The sequence below is a fragment of the Pseudophryne corroboree genome, chromosome 3 (genome assembly GCF_028390025.1).
Source record: "Pseudophryne corroboree isolate aPseCor3 chromosome 3, aPseCor3.hap2, whole genome shotgun sequence".
NCBI classification, from domain to species: domain Eukaryota; kingdom Metazoa; phylum Chordata; class Amphibia; order Anura; family Myobatrachidae; genus Pseudophryne; species Pseudophryne corroboree.
In genome coordinates, this window is record NC_086446.1 from 714891208 (window position 1) to 714916770 (window position 25563).

Here is a 25563-nt window from a genome sequence, read left to right on the forward strand (position 1 = left end):
GGTGAGGAAGGACCAGCGTCTCTGCAGCTCTGTGGAGAGAAAATGGCGCAGATGAGAGCTGTGAGGGCTAAGCCCCGCCCCCTTCATGGCGCGCTTCAGCCTGCTATTTTTCAAACTAATTATACTGGCGGGGGTAAGAATTTAGTGCCTAGGCACTCCAATTGCACTTTTGCCAGTCTCAAAAGAGGATTTTTATGCTGCCCAGGGCGTCCCCCCCCCACGCCCTACACCCTGCAGTGCCGCTGTGTGTGGGAGCATGGCGCGCAGCGCGATCGCTGTGCGGTACCTCAGAAGCCGTCACTGAAGTCTTCTATCTTCTTCTACTCACCTGTCTTCTGACTTCTGGCTCTGCAAGGGAGGTGACGGCAGGCTCTGGGAATGAACCCCTAGGCATACCTAGTGTTCCAAACCCTCAGGAGCTAATGGTGTCCTGTAGCCAAGAAGCAGAGTCTTGAAACTCACAGAAGTAGGTCTGACTTCTCTCCCCTAAGTCCCACGATGCAGGGAGACTGTTGCCAGCAATGCTCCCTGAACATAAAAAACCTAACATAAAGTCTTTTCCGAGAAATTCAGTAGAGCTCCTCAGTGTGCATCCAGTCTGCCTGGGCACAGATTCTAAACTGGAGTCTGGAGGAGGGGCATAGAGGGAGGAGCCAGTTCACACCTCTTTCAAAGTCTTAAAGTGCCCATGTCTCCGGATCCCATCTATACCCCATGGTTCTTATGGTGTCCCCAGCATCCTCTAGGACGTATGAGAAATCCTGAGGCAGTTCATCCTCGATTGCCTGAACCCATGCTTCAATTCCTTTCGCAGCCCAGAAGGCCGCCATAGTGGGTTTATGTACAACACCAGTAAGGGAGTAAATAGACTTCAGGCATCCCTCCACACGCTTATCCGTCGGTTCCTTCAGTAAGGTGACAGTGGTGACATGCAGAGTAGATGACACCACAAGACAGGCGACATGAGAGTCCACCGGCGGTGGAGTTTCCCACTTGTTACTCAACTCTGCAGGGATAGGATAACGAGCTAGCATCCATTTAGACAGGGAAAATTTCTTTCCCGGAGACGACCAGGATTCCTGACGTATGTCAATTAAATGATCAGAATGTGGTAAGACTATTTTAGCAACCTTCTGACGTTTGAACTTATCAGGTTTCTTAGACGCAGTAGTAGGCTCACTGTCATCATCTATCTGAAGAATTAGTTTAATAGCCTCCACCAGGTCAGGAACATCCACCTGGGTTGTATATTCCTCATCAGAAGCAACTGTATCAGTGTCTGACGGATCAGTATATGCCCGATCCTCATTGGAAGAATTATCCGATAAATTAGTGGATTGAGGAAGAAATGGCCCGTTTAGATGACCCCTTGGCTCCAGAGGGGCGTGGGGTAGACTTTTGTCTAACCAAAGATTGATCTAATTGTTGTAATTGGGAAGACAGAGTATCCGCCCAGGGCGGATTAACTACATAGACAATATGTGGCTGCAATGGCACAGGAGGTCCCACAGGGGGCGTAAACATGTTACAAGTGTAGTCAGCATACTTGAGAACGCTGCCCAAGGTGGGTCCTGATTGAACTTCTCTCTCAGGTAAATCCGTGGTGTTAGTACTGCAGGATGCAGAAGCGTCCATGGATATCCCACCCTGTGTGGCAGACATTATAGGGAATGTAGCCTTAGGGCGTAACAGTACAATATAGCCAGACAAACACAATACCTGCAAATAACCCCCTTGTTATGTGACAGTAAACACAGAACACAAAACAGAGGATTTAAGCGGTATGAGGCGACTGAAACACACATTAAAAATACCAAATCTTATATTCTGTGTAACACTATATTATATATTGGACCCTGAAGCACCTAGCCCCTCAGGGTACAGAATATAGTGATAGCAATATGTGATACAGGAGAATGGAATCCCACACAATAGCTACAGGCACACTCAGTCACATGTACAATGCAGAAGTTATTACATATAAATGATAAAACTGCACTGGACTAGTATAACTACATATAAATATGTATGAGTATAGATATAACAATGCACAGTAGATACTGGATGTATATCACAGAATACTTGTACTAAATATTCAGATAGCAGTACACTTTTTCTTAACTAACATTGTCTAAAATGACATGTAGAATACAGTACTTAAGTTCCTGTAAATGCACAGCGCTGATGAGACAAGCGGCTTTACAGAGGAGACAAAGCCCTGCAGTCCCGGAGATCAGCCCAGCTAGTAGTGAAGATGGCGCCAAAATCTCTGTCAGGGAGTGAGGGAGAGTGAAATGCAGCTCCAGGGCGGGAACACCAGCAGTAGATGGCACCCGGAGCTGGGAGATGGGCTACAGGTCAGCGCCTTATCCCCTATGGCTGCTGTTCCTCACCACCGGGTACTGTGGAGCCTATATCAAACGGATTTTAGTAAATCCGACCTGTGCTCCCTTGCCCTGGTGGATATAGTGGGGTCCCTGTGCAGTAAAGTGTCCACGCCAGCGGCGCGGTCCATCTCCTGGGACCGTGACCAGACCGTGATTAACCGGCAGGACCCTCTTACCTCCTCCCTGATGTGCAGCCACGCAATCCTGGAGATAGTCAGCGGTGGTGTGCCTGATGACTGGGGCGCCTCCGCTGCAAGTACCCGGGAACCCGGCCGCGAGTGTATGCAGTGCTGCTGGGTAGGTGAGGGAGCCGCAGCACAGAATGTCAGACTGACATAAATATTACTGCGGCCCTTTAAGTCTTCTTAAAAAACTCTTTTCAGGGCTGCCTAGTGCAGCCCCACCTGTTAGAGACCTGCACTGCAGGAACCAACTTACAAACTGAGCTCCAGTGCCTGGAGGCGGGGTTATAGAGGAGGCAGTGCAATGCATCCTGGGAACAGTCAAAGCTTTAGCCTGTTGGTGCCTTGGATCAATATCCAACTCTACACCCCGATGTTATTACCTGTGGAATACCAGTGTACCCCACTGCAGAAAAATATATATTATATTTCAAAGGAGTTAAATAACTGCATAAAGCAATTTCCTGTCCTCTTTCACATATATAAACCCAACCAGTTTGCTTTCACAAAAAAATCTGATTAACATATACCTGTCTCTTTTCTCAAATGTAAATATTGGTGAGCCTGCGCCATCCTGTAGCTTCAGTCTCCTGTTCTTACATGACAGGAGTGGAACCCAGTGTAATCTTCTGCGGCTGTAACCTGTCCACATCAAGGTTCGATGTTCTCAGACCCGGATTAAGTATGGTGGGGGCACCGGGCAATGAAATTGTGGGGGCCCCCACTACATTAGATGACAGACCCCTAGGCCCCAACTTACACACACACACAAACACACACACACACACACACACACACCCATGTTGCACACAACACACACACACACCCATGCTGCACACAACACACACACACACGCTGCACACAACACACATACACCCATGCTGCACACAACACACAGACGTACACACACAACACACACACAGACGTACACACACATATGCACGCACGCTACCTGTCCGTCCGGCGGAGCAGCGGATGCAGGAGTCAGGGCCCCTACACCCAGGAGCGTAGTAGTCTCCCCCATCCCGGCGGCTCAGCTGTTCATTAACAGCGCCGCCGAGGAGGTGTTCCTTGCACAGCATTTAATAGTCTTGCGGGATGCTGCATTGAAATCCCGCGAGACTGTGAAATGCTGTGCAAGGAACACCTCCTCGGCGGCGCTGTTAATGAACAGCTGAGCTGAGCCGCCGGGAGGGGGGAGACTACTACGCTCCTGGGTGTGGGAGCCCCAAATGTGTGACGACCGCCCCTTTCGCCCCTCCCTTAATCCAGCCCTGGTTGTTCTGTGCATTCAAAAATGCTCTTCTGCATTCCACTGTTGTGATGCAGTTATTGGAGCTACTGTTAGCTTCTTACCAGCTTGGAGTAGTCTGGCCATTCTCCTGTTACATTTCTCAGTAACAAGGCTCACTGGGGGGGAACTTGAATGCAAGTCATCCGTTACTGCTAACCCACTGCGCGCACAGACACAAATAGGTATATTCACCAATATACACAGTTGGGCACATCTCTGTAGACCACTATCAGACACTTAGTGTGATAGACGTTATCATCATCACTGGGCGCGTGCACCAGGCATATGATTGGCCTGAATGCAGGCATATTTATAGAGACGCACAACTATGCCTACCGCACACTACCATAGACACATATATGGGCCTAATTCAGACCTGATCGGTGCTGTGCGTTGTCGCACAGCAGCCGATCAGGTCTGAACTGCGCATGCGCTGGTACCGCAGTGCGCCAATGCATGCCAGACAGCCATCTTAGCCCTGCGATCGCCTCTGCCTCGCGGTCGCTGGGCAGGAGGGGGTGGGCTGGCGGTGTTTGGCCGCCGTTTTAGGGGCGTGGCCCAGGATACACAGGCGTGCCCGGACCGTGCAGGGGCGGGCCACTGCGGCTGCATGACGTCACATGCAGCCGCTGCTACCCTCACAGCGATGAGTAGCTCCTGCCAGTGCGCAGGAGCTGCGCTGGTAGGGAGCTACTCCTAAAGTACATGCCATTGTACTTGTGCGGGGGGGGGTCGGGCCTGACTAGCCCTATGCTGGGCGTCCCCCCGCATGTCTGTGTGACTCGATCAGGTCTGAATTAGGCCCTATGTGCGAACGCCCCAGTGCTGCCCAGTTACACTGCTGCAGTCACAAGTGGTGATGCAACTGGCTTGTATACAACTCTGCTTTGCCCGTCCTTGCAAATTGCGGAGCATGCGCTATGCAAAAACACACACGGTACGTTCCACAAATGAACATGTATTTCACTCTGCATAAACCTCTTGATGTTTTATGTATAGGGCACCTCTCTTTCTAACATCTAGAAGCTGTTGTGTGTGTGTAAATCCCAGATGATCAGCAGTTTCTGAGATACTCAAGCCACCCCATATGGCAGTCATTCCACATTTAAAGTCACTTAGAGGACATTTCTTATCCATTCTTTATCCATTGTTTGGTCTGAACAACAACTGAACCTCTTGACCAAGTATATATACTTTTATGCCTTGAGTTGCTTCCACGTGACTAGCTGAATAGATATTTGCATTATCAAGCTGATGTACCTAATAACGTGGCCACGGGTTTATGCTACAAGTGTATCCTTTGTTATAAAAATATATACTTTTTTTTTTTTTTAAATGCAACAATTTACTCTTCGGCTTTTAGGGCCTGATCCAGAGATGTACGGTAATGCATTTGCAGCTGCCAATTTGTCTCTGCCATCTGGATTTTTATTGAAACTCCCACCAGCGGCTTTGTAAATCCCAGCGCCTGCATACAAAGGCGCAGCACCCACCATATCAGCCGATGACCACAGTTTTGAGAACCCCAATAGTGGTGCAGCATGGATGCAGGAAGTAAGATGCCAGAGCCGTTGTAACGTCATACATGATCACAGTCAGAAGCAGTAACACGCAACCAAAATGGTTGTGACACGCCTGCATTTTAGCAGCTAATCCCCCGTTACCTCCCAGAAATGGTGTCTGACAGTCGATCACTTTGCAAATAAATCATCTCTGCGACCGCCATCATAAGACCATGCACAGTGAGACTTTGACTCCATATGCAGACTACCGACAATTCTCAACGACAAAAATATCGGGATTGCATACATCTCTGAATCAGGCCCCTAATTTGATCATTCTGATGTAATGTGTCACCCAGGTCCCCTGCAGGAACTCAGATACAATCAATAGTGTTACCCGGGATCTTTCAGGATGGATGATCACTGATAAAATACACCTACAGTATGCTGTCTAATGTAGACATACCTTGCAACCAATTTTAAAAATACAAAAACATCCAAATTAAATATTAATTTAATCTTCTGTGCAGCTTGAGAACAAAAATAATTTTCTGTGCGTTAAGAATCCTCTTTCTCCCACCACGAAGGCTTGCTCATTCTGACAAATTTTATTTGTTTTTGGCTTTGTGACGCTTGGTCAGTTTTCTTGGCTGTGGTCCATATAGTCATAAAAAGTATATTAGATTCCATTAAAGGAATAACACATCTGCAAAGTAATCCAGTGCTGCATTAGAACAGACGTCACATCAAACTGCAGTTCCATAGTTTGGTCCAAAGAGGGCGTGTAAGTCGTGCTTCTGCCTGATGCATGCAACTTCCACATCAGCCACTAGATGTCAGAGCGAAACCTTTATATGCAGTTGATCATGCAGCAGTGGTAAAAATATATATTTATTTAGATAATCCTTTTTTATTACGTTTCCCACAAATAAGCATTGTTCGCAAGCACCTGAGACAACTTCTGGTTGTAGAGTCTGTAGAAATCCAACAGGAGCTGTCTGGTGTGAGGAAGCATAGGTCCAAGGCTGCAGTCTTCTGGGCGACGGCTGTTGGAAGCTTGTTTGTGCGTTATGGAGGCCGCCTGTTCATCACTCAATGGCCCTGCAAGTATAAGGACAGCACGTATTAGGGTAACCTGCAGTGTTACAGCCTTGCAAGTTAGTCAGTGGTGGTGGAGAGTCATAGAGTAGAACAGGTTTTATTCAGAACAGAACAAAGACACAGGGCAGATTTAGGGGGATATTCAATTATCCCCGGTAAATTGTCCCGCCGGGGGCTAGCTAATTAGCCCCGATAAGCCGCGGTATGCGGCGGCTTATCTGGGCTTTTGTTTCACTTGCCTCCGGCAGGCGAAGCAGAATCCCCAGAAACAGCAAAACGGGGCTGTTTCACACGAAAACACACAGGTTTCATTGAACCTGTGTTTTCAGGAGAATTTGTTTGTTTTTTTACAGGCGATCCATCTGGATAGCGTATGAAAAAAATAATAATCAGTGAAACATCAGAAAAAAGTCTGAAAAATGGCCATTTTTCGGACCCGATGTTTTACTGGGGATAACTGGATATCCCCCTTAGATGGACCTGTCGGTACCCTTCCTGTTGTCATATTTTATTTTCGAAGTCCTACCATGTTCCACCGGGATGCGGTTATGTGACCGCCGGTCACATTACCGACGCTATGAACCCGAACGCTGAATAGCCCGTCGGTCGGCATGCCGACCAATAGGGACTATTCCCACTTCTGGGTGTCCACGACATCACAAGGTGCTTCGTTGCACTCGCCCCCCACCCCAACCGCCAGTCACCCAAACCCAACCCATTCCACCAACCAAAGTCTAGCTCTCCTAAGTGTAGATATGAAATGTTTCACATAAAGGTTGTTTTCTAGATACTCAGGGCAAGATGTATCAAACATTGGAGAGAGATAAAGTGGAGAGAAATAAAGTGGAGACCAATCAGCATCTGTCATTTTTAAAACCCAGCCTGTAACACGGCAGTTAGGAGCTGATTGGCTGATACTTTATCTCTGTCCACTTTATCTCTCTCCAATCTTTGATGCAGTTTTTACATTTTTTTTATTTGTTTTACACTGCTTGAATTGTGCTTTTCTATATAACATTGTCGCGTCGGTAGTGTAGGATGATATCCTGATTTTACTACAGCAGCCCTGTCCGGGGTATGGGTCATTAGGTCGACAGTCATTAGGTCGACCACTATTGGTCACCATGCATTAGGTGGACATGGTCACTAGGCCGACATGGTCATTAAAGGTAAAGACATTCAGCGCTAGGAACTAATTGAATGTATATTAGAAAATTTATTAAGAACATACATCATCAATTTCATACATAATTAATATATACTGTTGCAACAGGTATTTAAAAAATATTGAAAATATGTGGTAAAAGAACCCACAATAAAAAATATAGGGCCAAAAAACAACACTGCTAATTAGTGTAAAAATCTTGAAATGCTGGGTATATTTCGAGGTATATAATGAGAAGCCTTATCCTAGGGAAAATGGTTTTGTTGTACGGTGTTACCAGTTCACTGTAGTGAGTCCTCCAGTCGGTTAGCACTCCGTAGAAAAGGAGATCCTCTCACTTGTTTGGATATGTCCCGTGCTGGTACTGATGGGGGAATTGGACCGTGGCAAGGTCCTGATGTGTTTATCTTCCCAGAAATTGTCCTTTAAGGATCACCGTTCCCAATTTTCGGATAGCAGGCAAATCATGTAGTATAAAGGTCCCAGTCTTATCACCAACGCGTTTCACTGCTAGCGCAGCTTTTTCAAGGTCAAGACCTTTTCTCATTATATACCTCGAAATATGCCCAGCATTTCAAGATTTTTACACTAATTAGCAGTGTTGTTTTTTGGCCCTATATTTTTTATTGTGGGTTCTTTTACCACATATTTTCAATATTTTTTAAATACCTGTTGCAACAGTATATATTAATTATGTATGAAATTGATGATGTATGTTCTTAATAAATTTTCTAATATACATTCAATTAGTTCCTAGCGCTGAATGTCTTTACCTTTTCTGTTCCATTTAAGGGTCTAACTAGCCCTTTTTATTCAGCAGCTTGAGGATCTACAACACCTGTCAGCGCCAATCTACCTAGGTAGTTTTTTCCGACATGGTCATTAGTTTGATGTGTACTAGGTTGACATGGAAAAAGGTCGACATGAGTTTTTTTTTAAAACTTTTTGGTGTCGTTTTCTTCGTAAGGGAACTCCAATTGGTGCACCGTGGCTTCGGGCAAGATGCCTGGCTCCGTTGCCACTGCGCTCGGCACAGGTTACTATTCCCGGTCATGTCCACGTGGATCGTAAAGTATGAAAAAGTACAAAAAATTAAGAAGAAAAATGTGAAAAACTCATGTCGACATTTTTCCATGTCGACCTAGTGAACATGTTATTTGCAGGATAAGAATATCATATAGAGATATAAAACATTTATAAGCTGGCACCTTGGACATTGGGATTAACGAAGTGCAGCTTCTTTATTTTCTATTTTGTTTTCATACAGTATATTGCTTAATATTGTCTTAGCTGCTGTCCGTCCAGCCTATTAAAGACTATTGGAAACCATTCATTTATTACATTCCTTATCTGAGAGGTGAGTGTAAGATTGTACTGTACGTCAGTGCTGTGTGAAGCTGATGTCAGTGTAGGACTTGCACATATGAGGAACAGGGAAGATAGATTGCAAGTTTAACTATTTTGGTCAGAATATGATCCAACAATACCTTCACTTTTCTAGATACATACCGATTTCATATCTCCCAGCTGCCCTGTTTAATTGGGACAGTCCTGCTGTCCCTCCCATGGTGTGAGGAAGTTAGGTGTGAGCACTGTCACCGCTGATCTGCATAGCACAGCAACGTATGAATGGAATAGATGCCATGTGATGTGCGCAGCATCTAATCAAAGAGCAGGGAGCGCCTGGGGGCTGTCCAGCATCTCAAAGAGTACTGGGCACGCCCCCATACTGAAGTATACGGGGGTTTGACACGAGGCCCCACCTTTCACATTGAGGCCCTGCCCCTTGACTGCAAGGCTCTACCCCCTTATCTGTGGTGCACGCCTTCGGCAAGAGATCACACTTTCATGCCAAGGGAATGTTGGGAGTTATAAGATTTATTTGCGTGACTCTAAATCACCAGCACGCCCTGAGTAACTATAAAAAGTCCGGGTGTGGTTCATCAAATCGACAGTGTCTAGGTCGACAATGTCTAGGTCGACCACTATAGGTCGACAGTCACTAGGTCGACATGGATGGAAGGTCGACAGGGTTTCTAGGTCGACATGTGCTAGGTCGACAGGTCTAAAGGTCGACATGAGGATTTTTTTTTTTTTTTGTATCGTTTTCTTCGTAGAGTGACTGGGATACCAAATTAGTGCACCGCGTCCCCTCGCATGGCTCGCCATGCTTCGGGCATGGTGCCTTCGCTCCGCTACCGCTTCGCTCGGCACACTTTACCATTCCAATCGTAGTCCACGTGGATCGTTAAGTATGAAAAAATTCAAAAAAAGAAAAAAATAAGAATTTACTTACCGATAATTCTATTTCTCGTAGTCCGTAGTGGATGCTGGGGACTCCGTAAGGACCATGGGGAATAGCGGCTCCGCAGGAGACTGGGCACAAAAGTAAAGCTTTAGAACTACCTGGTGTGCACTGGCTTCTCCCCCTATGACCCTCCTCCAAGCCTCAGTTAGGATACTGTGCCCGGATGAGCGTACACAATAAGGAAGGATTTTGAATCCCGGGTAAGACTCATACCAGCCACACCAATCACACCATATAACTTGTGATCTAAACCCAGTTAACAGCATGATAACAGAGGAGCCTCTAGAAAAGATGGCTCACTACAGCAATAACCCGATTTTTTGGTAACAATAACTATGTACCAGTATTGCAGACAATCCGCACTTGGGATGGGCGCCCAGCGTCCACTACGGACTACGAGAAATAGAATTATCGGTAAGTAAATTCTTATTTTCTCTGACGTCCTAGTGGATGCTGGGGACTCCGTAAGGACCATGGGGATTATACCAAAGCTCCCAAACGGGCGGGAGAGTGCGGATGACTCTGCAGCACCAAATGAGAGAACTCCAGGTCCTCCTCAGCCAGGGTATCAAATTTGTAGAATTTTACAAACGTATTTGCTCCTGACCAAGTAGCTGCTCGGCAAAGTTGTAAAGCCGAGACCCCTCGGGCAGCCGCCCAAGATGAGCCCACCTTCCTTGTGGAATGGGCTTTTACAGATTTTGGCTGTGGCAGGCCTGCCACAGAATGTGCAAGCTGAATTGTACTACAAATCCAACGAGCAATAGTCTGCTTAGAAGCAGGAGCACCCAGCTTGTTGGGTGCATACAGAATAAACAACGAGTCAGATTTTCTGACTCCAGCCGTCCTGGAAACCTATATTTCCAGGGCTCTGACAACGTCTAGCAACTTGGAGTCCTCCAAGTCCCTAGTAGCCGCAGGCACCACAATAGGTTGATTCAGGTGAAACGCTGAAAACCACCTTAGGGAGAAACTGAGGACAAGTCCTCAATTCCGCCCTGTCCGAATGGAAAATCAGATGAGGGCTTTTACAGGATAAAGCCGCCAATTCTGACACGCACCTGGCCCAGGCCAGGGCCAACAGCATGACCACTTTCCATGTGAGATATTTTAACTCCACATATTTAAGTGGTTCAAACCAACGTGACTTTTGGAACCCAAAAACTACATTTAGATCCCAAGGTGCCACTGGAGGCACAAAAGGAGGCTGTATATACAGTACCCCTTTCACAAACGTCTGAACTTCAGGGACTGAAGCTAGTTCTTTTTGGAAGAAAATTGACAGGGCCGAAATTTGAACCTTAATGGACCCCCATTTCAGGCCCATAGACACTCCTGTTTGCAGGAAATGTAGGAATCGACCTAGTTGAAAATTCCTCCGTCGGGGCCTTACTGGCCTCGCACCACGCAACATATTTTCGCCAAATGCGGTGATAATGTTTTGCGGTTATATCTTTCCTGGCTTTGATCAGGATAGGAATGACTTCATCCGGAATGCCTTTCTCCTTCAGGATCCGGCGTTCAACCGCCATGCCGTCAAACGCAGCCGCGGTAAGTCTTGGAACAGACAGGGTCCTTGCTGGAGCAGGTCCCTTCTTAGAGGTAGAGGCCACGGATCCTCCGTGAGCATCTCTTGAAGTTCCGGTTACCAAGTCCTTCTTGGCCAATCCGGAGCCACGAATATAGTGCTTACTCCTCTCCATCTTATAATTCTCAGTACCTTGGGTATGAGAGGCAGAGGAGGGAACACATACACTGACTGGTACACCCACTGTGTTACCAGAGCGTCTACAGCTATTGCCTGAGGGTCCCTTTACCTGGCGCAATACTTGTCGAGTTTTATAAACATGTGGAAGACTTCTGGGTGAAGTCCCCACTCTCCCGGGTGGAGGTCGTGTCTGCTGAGGAAGTCTGCTTCCCAGTTGTCCACTCCCGGAATGAATACTGCTGACAGTGCTATCACATGATTTTCCGCCCAGCGAAGAATCCTTGCAGCTTCTGCCATTGCCCTCCTGCTTCTTGTGTCACCCTGTCTGTTTACGTGGGTGACTGCCGTGATGTTGTCCGAATGGATCAACTCCGGGTGACCTTGAAGCAGAGGTCTTGCTGAGCTTAGAGCATTGTAAATGGCCCTTAGCTTCAGGATATTTATGTCCGTGGTCACCAGGACCCAGTCCTGAATGTGCGGCCCTCTAGAAGATGAGCACTCTGCAACCACCACAGGAGAGACACCCTTGTGCTTGGTGACAGGGTTATCCGCTGATGCATCTGAAGATGCGACCCGGACCATTTGTCCAGCAGGTCCCACTGGAAAGTTCTTGCGTGGAATCTGCCGAATGGGATTGCTTCGTAGGAAGCCACCATTTTTCCCAGAACCATTTCATTGATGTACTGAGACTTGGCTCGGTTATAGGAGGTTCCCGACTAGCTCGGATAACTCCCTGACTTTCTCCTCCGGGAGAAACACCTTTTTCTGGACTGTGTCCAGGATCATCCCTAGGAACAGAAGACGAGTCGTCGGAATCAGCTGCGATTTTGGAATATTGAGAATCCAATCGTGCTGCCGCAACACTACCTGAGATAGTGCTACACCGACCTCCAACTGTTCCCTGGATCTTACCCTTATCAGGGAATCGTCCAAGTAAGGGATAACTAAAATTCCCTTCCTTCGAAGGAGTATCATCATTTCGGCCATTACCTTGGTAAAGACCCGGGGTGCCGTGGACCATCCATACGGCAGCGTCTGAAACTGATAGTGACAGTTCTGTACCATAAACCTGAGGTACCCTTGGTGAGAAGGGTAAATTGGGACATGAAGGTAAGCATCCTTGATGTCCCGAGACATCATGTAGTCCCCTTCTTCCAGGTTCGCAATCACTGCTCTGAGTGACTCAATCTTGAATTTGAAGCTCCGTATGTAAGTGTTCAAGATTTTAGATTTAGAATCGGTCTCACCGAGCTGTCCGGCTTCGGTACCACAACAGTGTGGAATAATACCCCGTTCCCTGTTGCAGGAGGGGTACCTTGATTATCACCTGCTGGGAATACAGCTTGTGAATGGCTTCCAAAACTGCCTCCCAGTCAGAAGGAGACATCGGTAAAGCCGACTTTAGGAAACGGCGAGGGGGAGACGTCTCGAATTCCAATTTGTACCCCTGAGATATCACCTGAAGGATTCAGGGGTCTACTTGCGAGTGAGCCCACTGCGCGCTGAAATTCATTGAGACGGGCCCCCACCGTACCTGATTCTGCTTGTAAAGCCCCAGCGTCATACTGAGGGCTTGGCAGAGGCGGGAGAGGGCTTCTGTTCCTGGGAACTGGCTGATTTCTGCAGCCTTTTTCCTCTCCCTCTGTCACGGGGCAGAAATGAGGAACCTTTTGCCCGCTTGCCCACGAAAAGACTGCGCCTGATAATACGGCGTCTTCTTATGTTGAGAGGCGACCTGGGGTACAACGTGGATTTCCCAGCTGTTGCCGTGGCCACCAGGTCTGAAAGACCGACCCCAAATAACTCCTCCCCTTAATAAGGCAATACTTCCAAATGCCGTTTGGAATCCGCATCACCTGACCACTGTCGTGTCCATAACCCTCTACTGGCAGAAATGGACAACGCACTTAGACTTGATGCCAGTCGGCAAATATTCCGCTGTGCATCACGCATATATAGAAATGCATCTTTTAAATGCTCTATAGGCAATAATATACCGTCCCTATCTAGGGTATCAATATTTTCAGTCAGGGAATCCGACCACGCCAACCCAGCACTGCACATCCAGGCTGAGGCGATTGCTGGTCGCAGTATAACACCAGTATGTGTGTCAATACATTTTAGGATACCCTCCTGCTTTCTATCAGCAGGATCCTTAAGGGCGGCCATCTCAGGAGAGGGTAGAGCCCTTGTTCTTACAAGCGTGTGAGCGCTTTATCCACCCTAGGGGGTGTTTCCCAACGCACCCTAACCTCTGGCGGGAAAGGATATAATGCCAATAACATTTTAGCAATTATCAGTTGTTATCGGGGGAAACCCACGCATCATCACACACCTCATTTAATTTCTCAGATTCAGGAAAACTACAGGTACCGTATATACTCGAGTATAAGCCGACTTTTTCAGCACATTTTTCTATGCTGAAAAAGCCCCCCTCGGCTTATACTCGAGTCAACGGCTGCAGCAGACGCCGTGGGCTGTGTGGGCGTCCGCTGCAGCCGGCTCCAGGGACAGACACTAGAGGTCATTATTGACCTCTAGTGTCTGTGCGGCGTTGCTATGGGAGAGACGTCATGACGTCTCTCCCATAGAGATGATCGGGTGCCGGGAAGCGGGCGCCGGCGCGGGCGGCCAGACGGAGCGGCGACCAGACGGAGCAGGTGGACAGATGGAGCGGCGGCCAGACGGAGCGGCGGGTGGACAGATGGAGCGGCGGCCAGACGGAGCGGGTGGACAGACGGAGCGGAGCAGCGCAGCAGCAGAAGAAGCGGTCGGGAAGCAGGAGCGGGGCAGTGGTAAGTATTGTTTTAGTGTGTGTTTGTAAGCTGCAACGGGGGCACAGTAACAGGGGGCAAAGAAAGGGGGCACAACAACTACTGGGGGCAAAGAAAGGGGGCACCACAACTACTGGGGCAAAGAAAGAGGGGTCATAACTACTATGGGCAATGAAAGAGAGGGCATAACTACTGGGGGCAATGAAAGAGAGGGCATAACTACTGGGGGCAATGAAAGAGGGGGCACAACTACTGGGGGCAAAGAAGGGGCATAACTACTGGGGGCAAAGCAACGGGGGCATGTTTTTATCTGGCACTGTGGGGAGATATCTGTCACTGGGAGTATATGTGGCACTGGGGGCACAACCCTAGAAACAAACATTACCCCCTGGCAACAAGCATAACACCTACAGCATGAAATCCCTGGCAACGAGCATGACACCGTGAGCATGAAAACCCCTGGCACCGTGCATTTCCCACCCTAGGCTTATACTAGAGTCAGTAATTTTTCCCAGTTTTTTGTGGTAAAATTAGGTGCCTCGGCTTATATTCGGGTCGACTTATACTCGAGTATATACGGTAGTTTTTCCTCACCGAACATAATACCCCTTTTTGGTGGTACTCGTATTATCAGAAATGTGTAAAACATTTTTCATTACCTCAATCATGTAACGTGTGGCCCTACTGGAAGTCACATTTGTCTCTTCACCGTCGACACTGGAGTCAGTATCCGTGTCGGCGTCTATATCTGCCATCTGAGGTAACGGGCGCTTTAGAGCCCCTGACGGCCTATGAGACGTCTGGACAGGCACAAGCTGAGTAGCCGGCTGTCTCATGTCAACCCCTGTCTTTTATACAGAGCTGACACTGTCACGTAATTCCTTCCAACAGTTCATCCACTCAGGTGTCGACCCCCTAGGGGGTGACATCACTATTACAGGCAATCTGCTCCGTCTCCACATCATTTTTCTCCTCATACATGTCGACACAAACGTACCGACACACAGCACACACACAGGGAATGCTCTGATAGAGGACAGGACCCCACTAGCCCTTTGGGGAGACAGAGGGAGAGTTTGCCAGCACACACCAGAGCGCTATATATATACAGGGATAACCTTATATAAGTGTTTTTCCCCTTATAGCTGCTGTATTTTTAATACTGCGCGTAATTCGTGCCCCCCTCTCTTTTTTAACCCTTTCTGTAGTGTAGTGACTGCAGGGGAGAGCCAGGGAGCTTCCCTCCAACGGAGCTGTGAGGGAAAATGGCGCCAGTGTGCTGAGGAGATAGGCTCCGCCCCCTTCTCGGCGGCCTTATCTCCCGTTTTTCTGTGTATTCTGGCAGGGGTTAAATTCATCCATATAGACCAGGAGCTATATGTGATGCATTTTTTTTTTGCCATCCAAGGTGTTTTTATTGCGTCTCAGGGCGCCCCCCCCCCCAGCGCCCTGCACCCTCAGTGACCGGAGTGTGAAGTGTGCTGAGAGCTATGGCGCACAGCTGCAGTGCTGTGCGCTACCTTGTTGAAGAGAGGACGTCTTCTGCCGCCGATTTTCCGGACCTCTTCTGTCTTCTGGCTCTGTAAGGGGGCCGGCGGCGCGGCTCTGGGACCTATCCATGGCTGGGCCTGTGATCGGTCCCTCTGGAGCTAATGTCCAGTAGCCTAAGAAGCCCAATCCACTCTGCACGCAGGTGAGTTCGCTTCTTCTCCCCTTAGTCCCTCGATGCAGTGAGCCTGTTGCCAGCAGGTCTCACTGAACATAAAAAACCTAAAACTAAACTTTTCACTAAGCAGCTCAGGAGAGCCACCTAGTGTGCACCCTTCTCGTTCGGGCACAAAAATCTAACTGAGGCTTGGAGGAGGGTCATAGGGGGAGGAGCCAGTGCACACCAGGTAGTTCTAAAGCTTTACTTTTGTGCCCAGTCTCCTGCGGAGCCGCTATTCCCCATGGTCCTTACGGAGTCCCCAGCATCCACTAGGACGTCAGAGAAAATGTGAAAAACTCATGTCGACCTTTAGACCTGTCGACCTAGCACATGTCGACCTAGAAACCCCGTCGACCTTCCATCCATGTCGACCTAGTGACTGTCGACCTATAGTGGTCGACCTAAACATTGTTGACCTAGACACTGTCGATCTTCAGACCGGATCCCAAAAAGTCCCTCTACACGAAAACATATTTGGGATATACAGTCCCTACAAACAGGGAACACCCTAAGTACTCTGATTCCCTTTCTCCACTTAGCACCGGAATCCTGACCACTGGGGTCCTGAATGACTGTTTGCTGGGCCACCAGAGAGGTAAACCGCGAGGGGAGGTTAGGTTTAAGCTGCAGGGGGAGGGATAGGGTTAAGTCGCGGAGGGGGGGGGGGGGGAGGGGGGGTAGGTTTAAGCTGCAGGGGGAGGGATAGGGTTAAGTCGCGGAGGATGGGGGGGTTAGGTTTAGGCTGCAGAAAGGGAGTATCATGCGGGCACTGGTGAAAGGTAAGTATACTTCCCTTCTACTGTTCGGGATTCTCAACATCAAGCTGCCCCGATCAGTATTTTGACTGCCGGCATCCCAAACGCTGGCACATCAGACCCAAGCCGTACAGCTGAACATTGCGTGCAATTAAATTGCCCACTGTGAGTCCTATTTTTACTATTAGTATTTTACAATTCTGCAAGCAGAGTTACTAGCACCATCGTATTACGTCAAATTCTATAACATGAAGCTTTTTATAGATCCCCCCCTATAGGATTACTTTAGATGAATACAAAAAGTCCTTAGAAAGTCCCTGTAACCTGGTTTCACATGAATGTGGAGATTTTGTTGCCCAAAACAAGCTCTGCACATACCCAGACCGAGGAACGTGTACACCAGCCTCATGCTTTGTGAGATATTAGCGGCATGATCTTCCAGTCGGAGAATGAGAAACTGATCCAGGTGAAACACGGACAGCCAGTCCCACAAATAGACCACATAAAGGCCGACTTGTAGCCGCACCTGAGGACACAGGATGTGTGGTGCATGCATTATTACATATACAAAGTATTATTAATATTATACATACACACACTTACAAAATGTACTCTACAAATTCTACCAATAATGGGGGTCATTCCGAGTTGATCGCATGTAGCAACTTTTTGCTGCTCGTGCGATCAATTTGACGCCACCTATGTGGGAGTGTATTTTAGCATAGCAGGGCTGCGTTCGCTTGTGCAGCAAAACAAGACCAGGGTAAGAGTTACTTACCCTGTGTGACGGATCCAGCGACGAAGGTCCCGGGATTGACATCAGACATCCGCCCTCCAAACGGCTGGACACGCCTGCGTTCACCTCACCACGCCTGGAAAACGGAATGCCTCCCCGCCACCAATCTTCTAGCGATCGCTGCTGCAATCACTTTCTGCGCCGGCGGCGCGCGTGCGCATTGCAGGTGCTGTGCAGCCACAGTCCTGACCCGTTTGCACCGCAGCGAAGAAACGCTGCATGCGAATGAGTCGGAATGACCCCCAATATGCAATAGATGCATAGGCCCCTGTATACAACAGCCCACTAATAAGAGCAAGGGATATACTATACTCCTAAAACTGTGCCTCCTACCAACAAGGAACTGGCAACATTAATGACTGGTTTCAGCTAAATAATGGTCCGGATTAAAAAATGTGCCGGTTTCATGCAATCAGGAGGGGCAGTCATTACCCAGATCAAGGGGTAGATTTACTAAGGGGCGGTTTATCAAAACCTCCCACTCCATAGCAGAACTACACACAAGTGACAATTATTGTGGCAGTATTCTAATTATCTGACCTAGGGTTCATAAGCTGTCACTATGGATAGATCAGGATATGCCCAACGTGGATGTTGATGAATGGGAATAGGACCTAAAAGCCCCCTAAGACAGTGTTCTCACCATGACTATCCAATGGGTTATATTCTGCAGTGCCGAAACTAGGATTTTAGTCACCCGGGGCAAGGCAGTAATTTGGAGCCCCCCCCCCTCACACAAAAAATACATATCAGACTAAAATATTCAGATTAGCAAACATTTTGAAAAAAGGGGATACTACTGGACACGATGGAGACGATGGAATACAAGGAAAGGCTTGAAAGACTAGGCATGTTTACATTGGAAAAGCGGAGACTAAGAGGGGATATGATCAACCTCTACAAATATATAAGGGGACAATACACAGAGCTTGCGCGGGACCTGTTTTTGGTTAGATCAACACAGAGGACTCGTGGACACTCGCTCAGGTTAGAGGAGAGGAGATTCCGCACAATACGGCGTAAAGGCTTTTTTACGGTAAGGACAATACGTGTTTGGAATTCCCTCCCTGAGGGAGTTGTAATGGCGGAATCTGTCAACACCTTTAAGAATGGGTTAGATAAATTCCTAATGGATAAGGATATCCAGGGGTATGGTGCATAGTCATGCATTATAGTTACTATAAATAGGGATAAAATGCAACGGCTGACAGCAGCATCAGTCAGAAATTTTAGTCAAATCATCATGCATAGGAGACCACAAATAGGTTGAACTCGATGGACAATTGTCTTTTTTCAACCTCAGATACTATGTTACTATGTTTGTGCCTCAAATGCCCTATGCGTCACATGCCCTGCCAGCGTGTTCAACTACATGCTCCTCTGTGTCCCCCCATACATTGCACTATATCATAACACTTTATCACTGCACTACATTCCTCTATCCACTGCACTACATCACCATACTACATCCCCTACATGCTGAACTACATCACTAGACTCAGGGCCGGTGCCTTGGTGTTCGGCGCCCTCCTGCAAACTATAAAATTGTGCCCTCCCTCCCTTAACTCATAAAGAGTCAGTGTGCGTCACAAAAGAGGGGGATTCACAGGGAGAGTGAAGGCAGGGGCAGTGACAGGGAGTTACAGGGAGGGTGAGGGCAGGGACGCTGAAGGGTGGTTACAGGGAGGGTGAGGGCAGGGACGCTGAAGGGTGGTTACAGGGAGGGTGAGGGCAGGGACGCTGAAGGGTGGTTACAGGGAGGGTGAGGGCAGGAATGCTGACGGGGAGTTACAGGGAGAGTGTAGGCATGGGCACTGACAGGAAGTTACAGGGCGGGTGAGGGCAGGGACGCTGAGGGGGGGTTAGAGAGAGGGTGAGGGCAGGGATGCTGAGGGAGAGTTACAGGGAGGGTGAGGGCAGGGACGCTGAGGGGAGAGTTACAAGGAGGGTGAGTGCAGGGATGCTGAGGGGGAGTTACAGGGAGGGTGAGGACAGGGACGTTGAGGGGAAGTTACAGAGAGGGTGAGGGCAGGGACACGTGCGGTGGTCTTCCTGGGCAGACAAGCGCAGTGGCGGAACTAGAGAATAGTGGGCCCAGGTGCAACAATATGCATTGAGCCCCATCCCATATTAAAAATAGGGAAATGGCATCCCCCAAAATATGGTTTGTCTCACTAACAAGGAGTGTCGCCACACAATAGTACTCCTAATTCACGTTACACCACACAGCAGAGAGCCTTATACACCGTATGCCACACAGTAGAGAGCCTTATACACGTTGCACCATACAGTAGAGAGCCTTATACAGGGTACGCCAGACAGTAGAGAAGCTTATACATGGTACGCCACACAGTAGAAAGCCTTATATATGTTGCGCCACAGTTTAGAGCCTTATACAGGGTACGCCACACAATAGAGAAGATTATACATGTTACAACACATAGGGGGGCATTCAATTATTGCCAGATTTTTCGACCAGTCGAAAAATCGGCAATTTATCGTCCGTTTTTAGGACAAATTAGATTCGCCCTATTCAATGCCTGTGCCGATTTTTCGACTTGTTGAAAAGTCCGGCACTGGCAAAAACCACGTGAATCTGCGAATTTGAAGATGATCTACGAGTTTTGTCGAATTTGGGGGCGTTTTCGCCCATGCCGATTCGAAAAAAAAAAAAGGGGGGAAATTCATGGGCGAAAAGGGATTCAAAATCAGGCTCAAAATGCACGCAATTGAATACCCATGGTCCAATGTGGCACATAATTGAATACCCCCTATAGCAGAGAAGCTTATACACGTTACGCCACACAGTTGAGAGCCTTATACATGGTACGCCACACAGTACAGAAGCTTATACACGGTACGCCACACAGTACAGAAGCTTATACACGGTACGCCACACAGTACAGAAGCTTATACACGGTACGCCACACAGTTGAGAGCCTTATACACGGTACGCCACACAGTTGAGAGCCTTATACACGGTACGCCACACAGTTGAGAGGCTTATACACGGTACGCCACACAGTACAGAAGCTTATACATGGTACGCCACACAGTACAGAAGCTTATACACGGTACGCCACACAGTTGAGAGCCTTATACACGTTGCGCCACACAGTAGAGAGCCTCATACACCGTACGCCACACAGTAAAGATCTTAATAAACGGTACGCCACACAGTAGAGAGCCTTATACACGATACGCCACACAGTAGAGAGATGCACACGTCAACATTTACTACCGGGAATGATATAGATAGATAGATAGATAGATAGATAGATAGATAGATAGATAGATAGATAGATAGATAGATAGATAGATAGATAGATAGATAGATAGATAGATAGATAGGAGATGTGGCCAGCCTCATTGTTGCAGCAATGTGTAGGAACCGGCATACGCATCATGGCAAGCAGCAGTTAACGCCGTGCTGCGGCTATTCGCAGCCTCCGTTCACTCCATAGAAGTACACATGCGCGCTTCATAGACATGGGCACACTAGTGGCGCTATCTATGCCGCGATGCGTACGCATCACGAGATGGATGAGTGTGGCTACATCTGTAGATATGGATATACACATACATAGTAAAACACACACACAGCAAAACACATATACACAGACACACCCACTGAAAACACACACACAAACACATACATACAGCTAAACACATAGCAAAATACATATACAGTATACACAGAAAAACACACACATAGCTAAACACACACACACACACACCTAAACAGACATAGGAAAATACATATACAGTATATACAGAAACACACACACCCATAGCTAAACACACACTCTTTACTTTACATGTGTTTTCTTTTTCCACACTTTCACACTGGTGCACCTCCTGGCTCTGGCTCCAGTAAGGTTCCTCACTGCAGGGGCTGAGTGCACTGACGTCTCCTCACTCTTCTGTAATCTGTACTAACACACTGTTGCCGTGACTCCCTCTCCTCCCTCCCCTGTATGTCCCAGCATGCAGTGGAGGGCCAACACACACAGAGAACAGGAAGCTGAGAGCTGCAGCAGCAGTGCGGTGCAGAGATGAAGGGTGATGTGACTGATCACCCTCTCACTGCGCCAGTGAGCCTTTCACTGTTAGAACTTGTAGCTCAGTGGCGGCAGCGTGTAATGAGTCAGTGTGACTCACTACACTGCTGCTGGCTGCGGGCCCCTTCACAGCGCTGGGCGGCTCCATCAGTGAGGAGGCAGGGAGAGGGGAGCCGCTGTTTATGCTGCTGGCGCCGCTGCTGATGTCTGTCAGAGTGACAGGCGCTGGCAGCCGGCATCAACAGCGCACATCAGAGCAAGGTCGCAGAGCGGGGAGAGCGCCTCTCTGACCCTGCGCCTCCCTGCTTTGCAGGACCTTGCTGAGTGGGTAGCGACAGGCCTGACTACACTACATGCCCCTATGCACTGCACTACATACCCTATATGCTACACTACATCACTACACTACATCACCTTATATGCTACGGGATCCGGTCTGAAGATCGACAGTTTCTAGGTCGACAATGTTTAGGTCGACCACTATAGGTCGACAGTCACTAGGTCGACATGGATGGAAGGTCGACAGGGTTTCTAGGTCGACATGTGCTAGGTCGACAGGGCTAAAGGTCGACATGAGTTTTTCACATATTTTTTCTTTTTTTGAATTTTTTCATACTTAACGATCCACGTGGACTACGATTGGAACGGTAATCTGTGCAGAGCGAAGCGGTAGCGGAGCGAAGGCACCATGCCCGAAGCATGGCGAGCGAAGCGGTGCACTAATTTGGGATCCTGGTCACTCTACGAAGAAAACAACACCAAAAAAAAAAAAATATCCTCATGTCGAGGGGGGGGGGGGGGGGGGGGGTGGCTGACAGTGACAGAACACGGGTGTGTGACACGGTGACAGCACACGGTGGGGGTGACACAGTGACAGAACACGGGGAGGGGGGGTGACAGTGACAGAACACGGGTGTGTGACACAGTGACAGAAAACGGTGGGGGTGACACAGTGACAGAACACGGGGAGGGGTGGGTGACAGTGACAGAACACGGATGTGTGACACGGTGACAGAACACGGGGGGGGGTGACACAGTGAAAGAACACGGGGAGGGGGGGTGACAGAACATGGTGGGGGTGACACTGTGACAGAACAAGGGGAGGGGGGTGACAGTGACAGAACACGGGGGGTGTGACACAGTGACAGAACACGGTGGGGGTGACAGTGACAGAACACGGATGTGTGACACGGTGACAGAACACAGGGGGTGTGACACAGTGAAAGAACACGGGGAGGGGGGGTGACAGAACACGGTGGGGGTGACAGTGACAGAACACGGGGGGGGTGACATGGTGACAGAACATGGTGGGGTTGACAGCGACAGAACACGTGGAGGTGACACAGTGACAGAACACGGGGGTGTGACACAGTGACAGAACACGGGGGGTGTGACATAGTGACAGAATACGGGGGGTGTGACACAGTGACAGAACACGGTGGGGGTGACACGGTGACAGAACACGGGGGGGTGGCAGTGACAGAACACGGTGGGGGTGACACGGTGACAGAACACGGGGGGGTGACAGTGACAGAACACGGGGGGGGTGACACAGTGACAGAACACGGGGGGGGTGACATAGTGACAGAACATGGGGGTGACATGGTGACAGAACACGGGAGGGGTTGGTACAGCGAGAGCTAAAGATCTCTCCCCCAAACCTAAAAACAGTCTGACGCCACTGCCCATGGGGGGTGTGACACAACACGGGGAGGGGGTGGTGACAGTGACAGAACATGGTGGGGGTGACACGGTGACAGAACACGGGGAGGGGGGTGACAGTGACAGAACACGGGGGGTGTGACACAGTGACAGAACACGGTGGGGGTGACAGTGACAGAACACGGATGTGTGACACGGTGACAGAACACGGGGGGTGTGACACAGTGAAAGAACACTGGGAGGGGGGGTGATAGAACACGGTGGGGGTGACAGTGACAGAACACGGGGGGGTGACACAGTGACAGAACACGGGGGGGGGTGACATAGTGACAGAACATGGGGGTGACATGGTGACAGAACACGGGAGGGGTTGGTACAGCGAGACCTAAAGATCTCTCCCCCAAACCTAAAAACAGTCTGACGCCACTGCCCGCACACACAAACATATGCAGACTATCACACACACACACTTTCTTTCACTTTTCCCATTAACTTACTGATCCTGCTGGCAGTGGCAGGAAGGATGGATCTGTAGCAGTCCGGCTCTTGTCCCGTGTAGCTCCGCCCCCTGACATCCCGTGTAGCCCCGCCCCCTTCTCGGCTGAACACAGCCGTTGTCACTGGGGACTCTGGAGGAGGCTGCTACAACGCAGCAGCAGGAGCAGCAGGGGAGAGAGGCGCCGCTGGCAGCTTGGAGATACTGCAGCGCAGAGCAATGACAAGCAGCTCAGCCGGTCGGGCCGCTTGTCATTGCTCGCTGGTGGGAGGCAGTGGGCCGGGCAGGATCGGTTTGCGGGCCGCATCCGGCCCGCGGGCCGTATTTTGCCCACCCCACCCTATATGGTAAACAACATCACTGCACTACACCCCCCTATAAGCTACACCAAATTCCCCCATCTGGGAGGCAAAGCGTAGGTTGATACTGCTAACTGGGAGCACAGTGCGCTTCTATAGTAGCTTGTACGGTGCACCGCATGCTAGTCGCAGCACTGCATGGCAAAGAAGAGTTTAAGACAGTAGCCAACATGGGAGAGATCCCAGGTACTGGAGCTCACCCGCACAGCGTCGGAGTTAGCTGCGGGCAGACAGGTGAGTCAGATACATTGCCCTGGGAGCTGTCTGCTGTCTCACTGGAGCAGCACAGCACTGCCGGTAAAAAAACTAAACAAAAAAATCCTGCTCCTCTGTAACTCCTTGGCGCCCCCTCAAATCCTGCACCCGGGGCACATGCCCCCTTAGGCCCCCCCCTAGTTATGGCCCTGTATTCTGTATAGAGATTGTTACACTTCATCCTCCCCCCCAGCACATATCTCCATATTCAAAGTGTTCTGCTACTTGGGTGGTCTCGTGGATATTTTGGGGCATTGGGTTAGGCTGTCGCACAGGCAAAATGAGCACGGTGGGTGCCCTGCATACTAAGAACAGGCGTACTTGGGCTCATACACAACTCTGGATATTCCACAATTTAGTTGACATTCTCTTGATAAACTGAGCCTACCACGAATGTCCTGTTACCACCCTGTGACACTCCGTCAGTCGCAAATGGGGAATGCGATCGAGCTGTGTACGACTCTGTATCATCAGGAATTATATACATTCATGGTTGGGGAAATTGTGAGGAGCACAGTCATCAGTGGCCCAGGGCCCCAATGCACTGGCATATAATGGGTGCAAGGTGTGTGGTGCCTACGGGCCCCTGGATCCAGGGAGGGCCCGGTGTTGGCTGCAGAGAAGCAAATATCACTTGGAAAATGTTGCAGCAGACTCTGGCACAATACCAGAATTTACTGCATGGCCGGAGGATAGGGGGCCCAATCGGAGACTGCACACTGGCCCCATCCTCTCTTAAAGCACCTCTGCCCCAAGGAGAGATTGGGCACTGAGAATAGGTATATGTTGGGGGCAGGTGCACATGTGTAGGGGACATCCACATCTGCTGTTGCCATTTTACACATGGTTTAGTGTTTTTTTGTTTGCTGTTGCTAACAACTATTACTTTAGAGCAAAGATATTCCACACCCGATTCTAAGCAAGTTTCTGTGTTGTCTTGTTTTCTATTGAAAGTATTTGCGAACTGATTTCATTGGCTGTTGCTAATACATTACTAAATTGCTAAACATTTTTAAACAGAAATAAACTGCCGTGTGTTTGTGCCGCTGC

The 25563-nt window shown here is 49.0% G+C and overlaps 1 protein-coding gene across 4 annotated transcripts in view; it reads right to left on the reverse strand.

Annotated features, from left to right (window-relative positions):
- Positions 1-5861: 5861 nt before the first annotated feature.
- The window catches only part of LOC135056685 (carbohydrate sulfotransferase 15-like), a 113148-nt gene continuing 93446 nt past the window's right edge, over positions 5862-25563 (reverse strand). For all 4 annotated transcript variants that reach the window (XM_063962144.1, XM_063962141.1, XM_063962143.1 and 1 more), the window contains 2 exons: positions 17263-17410; positions 5862-6466 (listed from right to left, as the gene is read on the reverse strand). In XM_063962144.1, the coding sequence (XP_063818214.1) occupies positions 6279-6466; positions 17263-17410 (336 nt within the window). In that variant the 3' untranslated portion in view covers positions 5862-6278. The remainder of the gene's footprint in view (positions 6467-17262; positions 17411-25563) is intronic.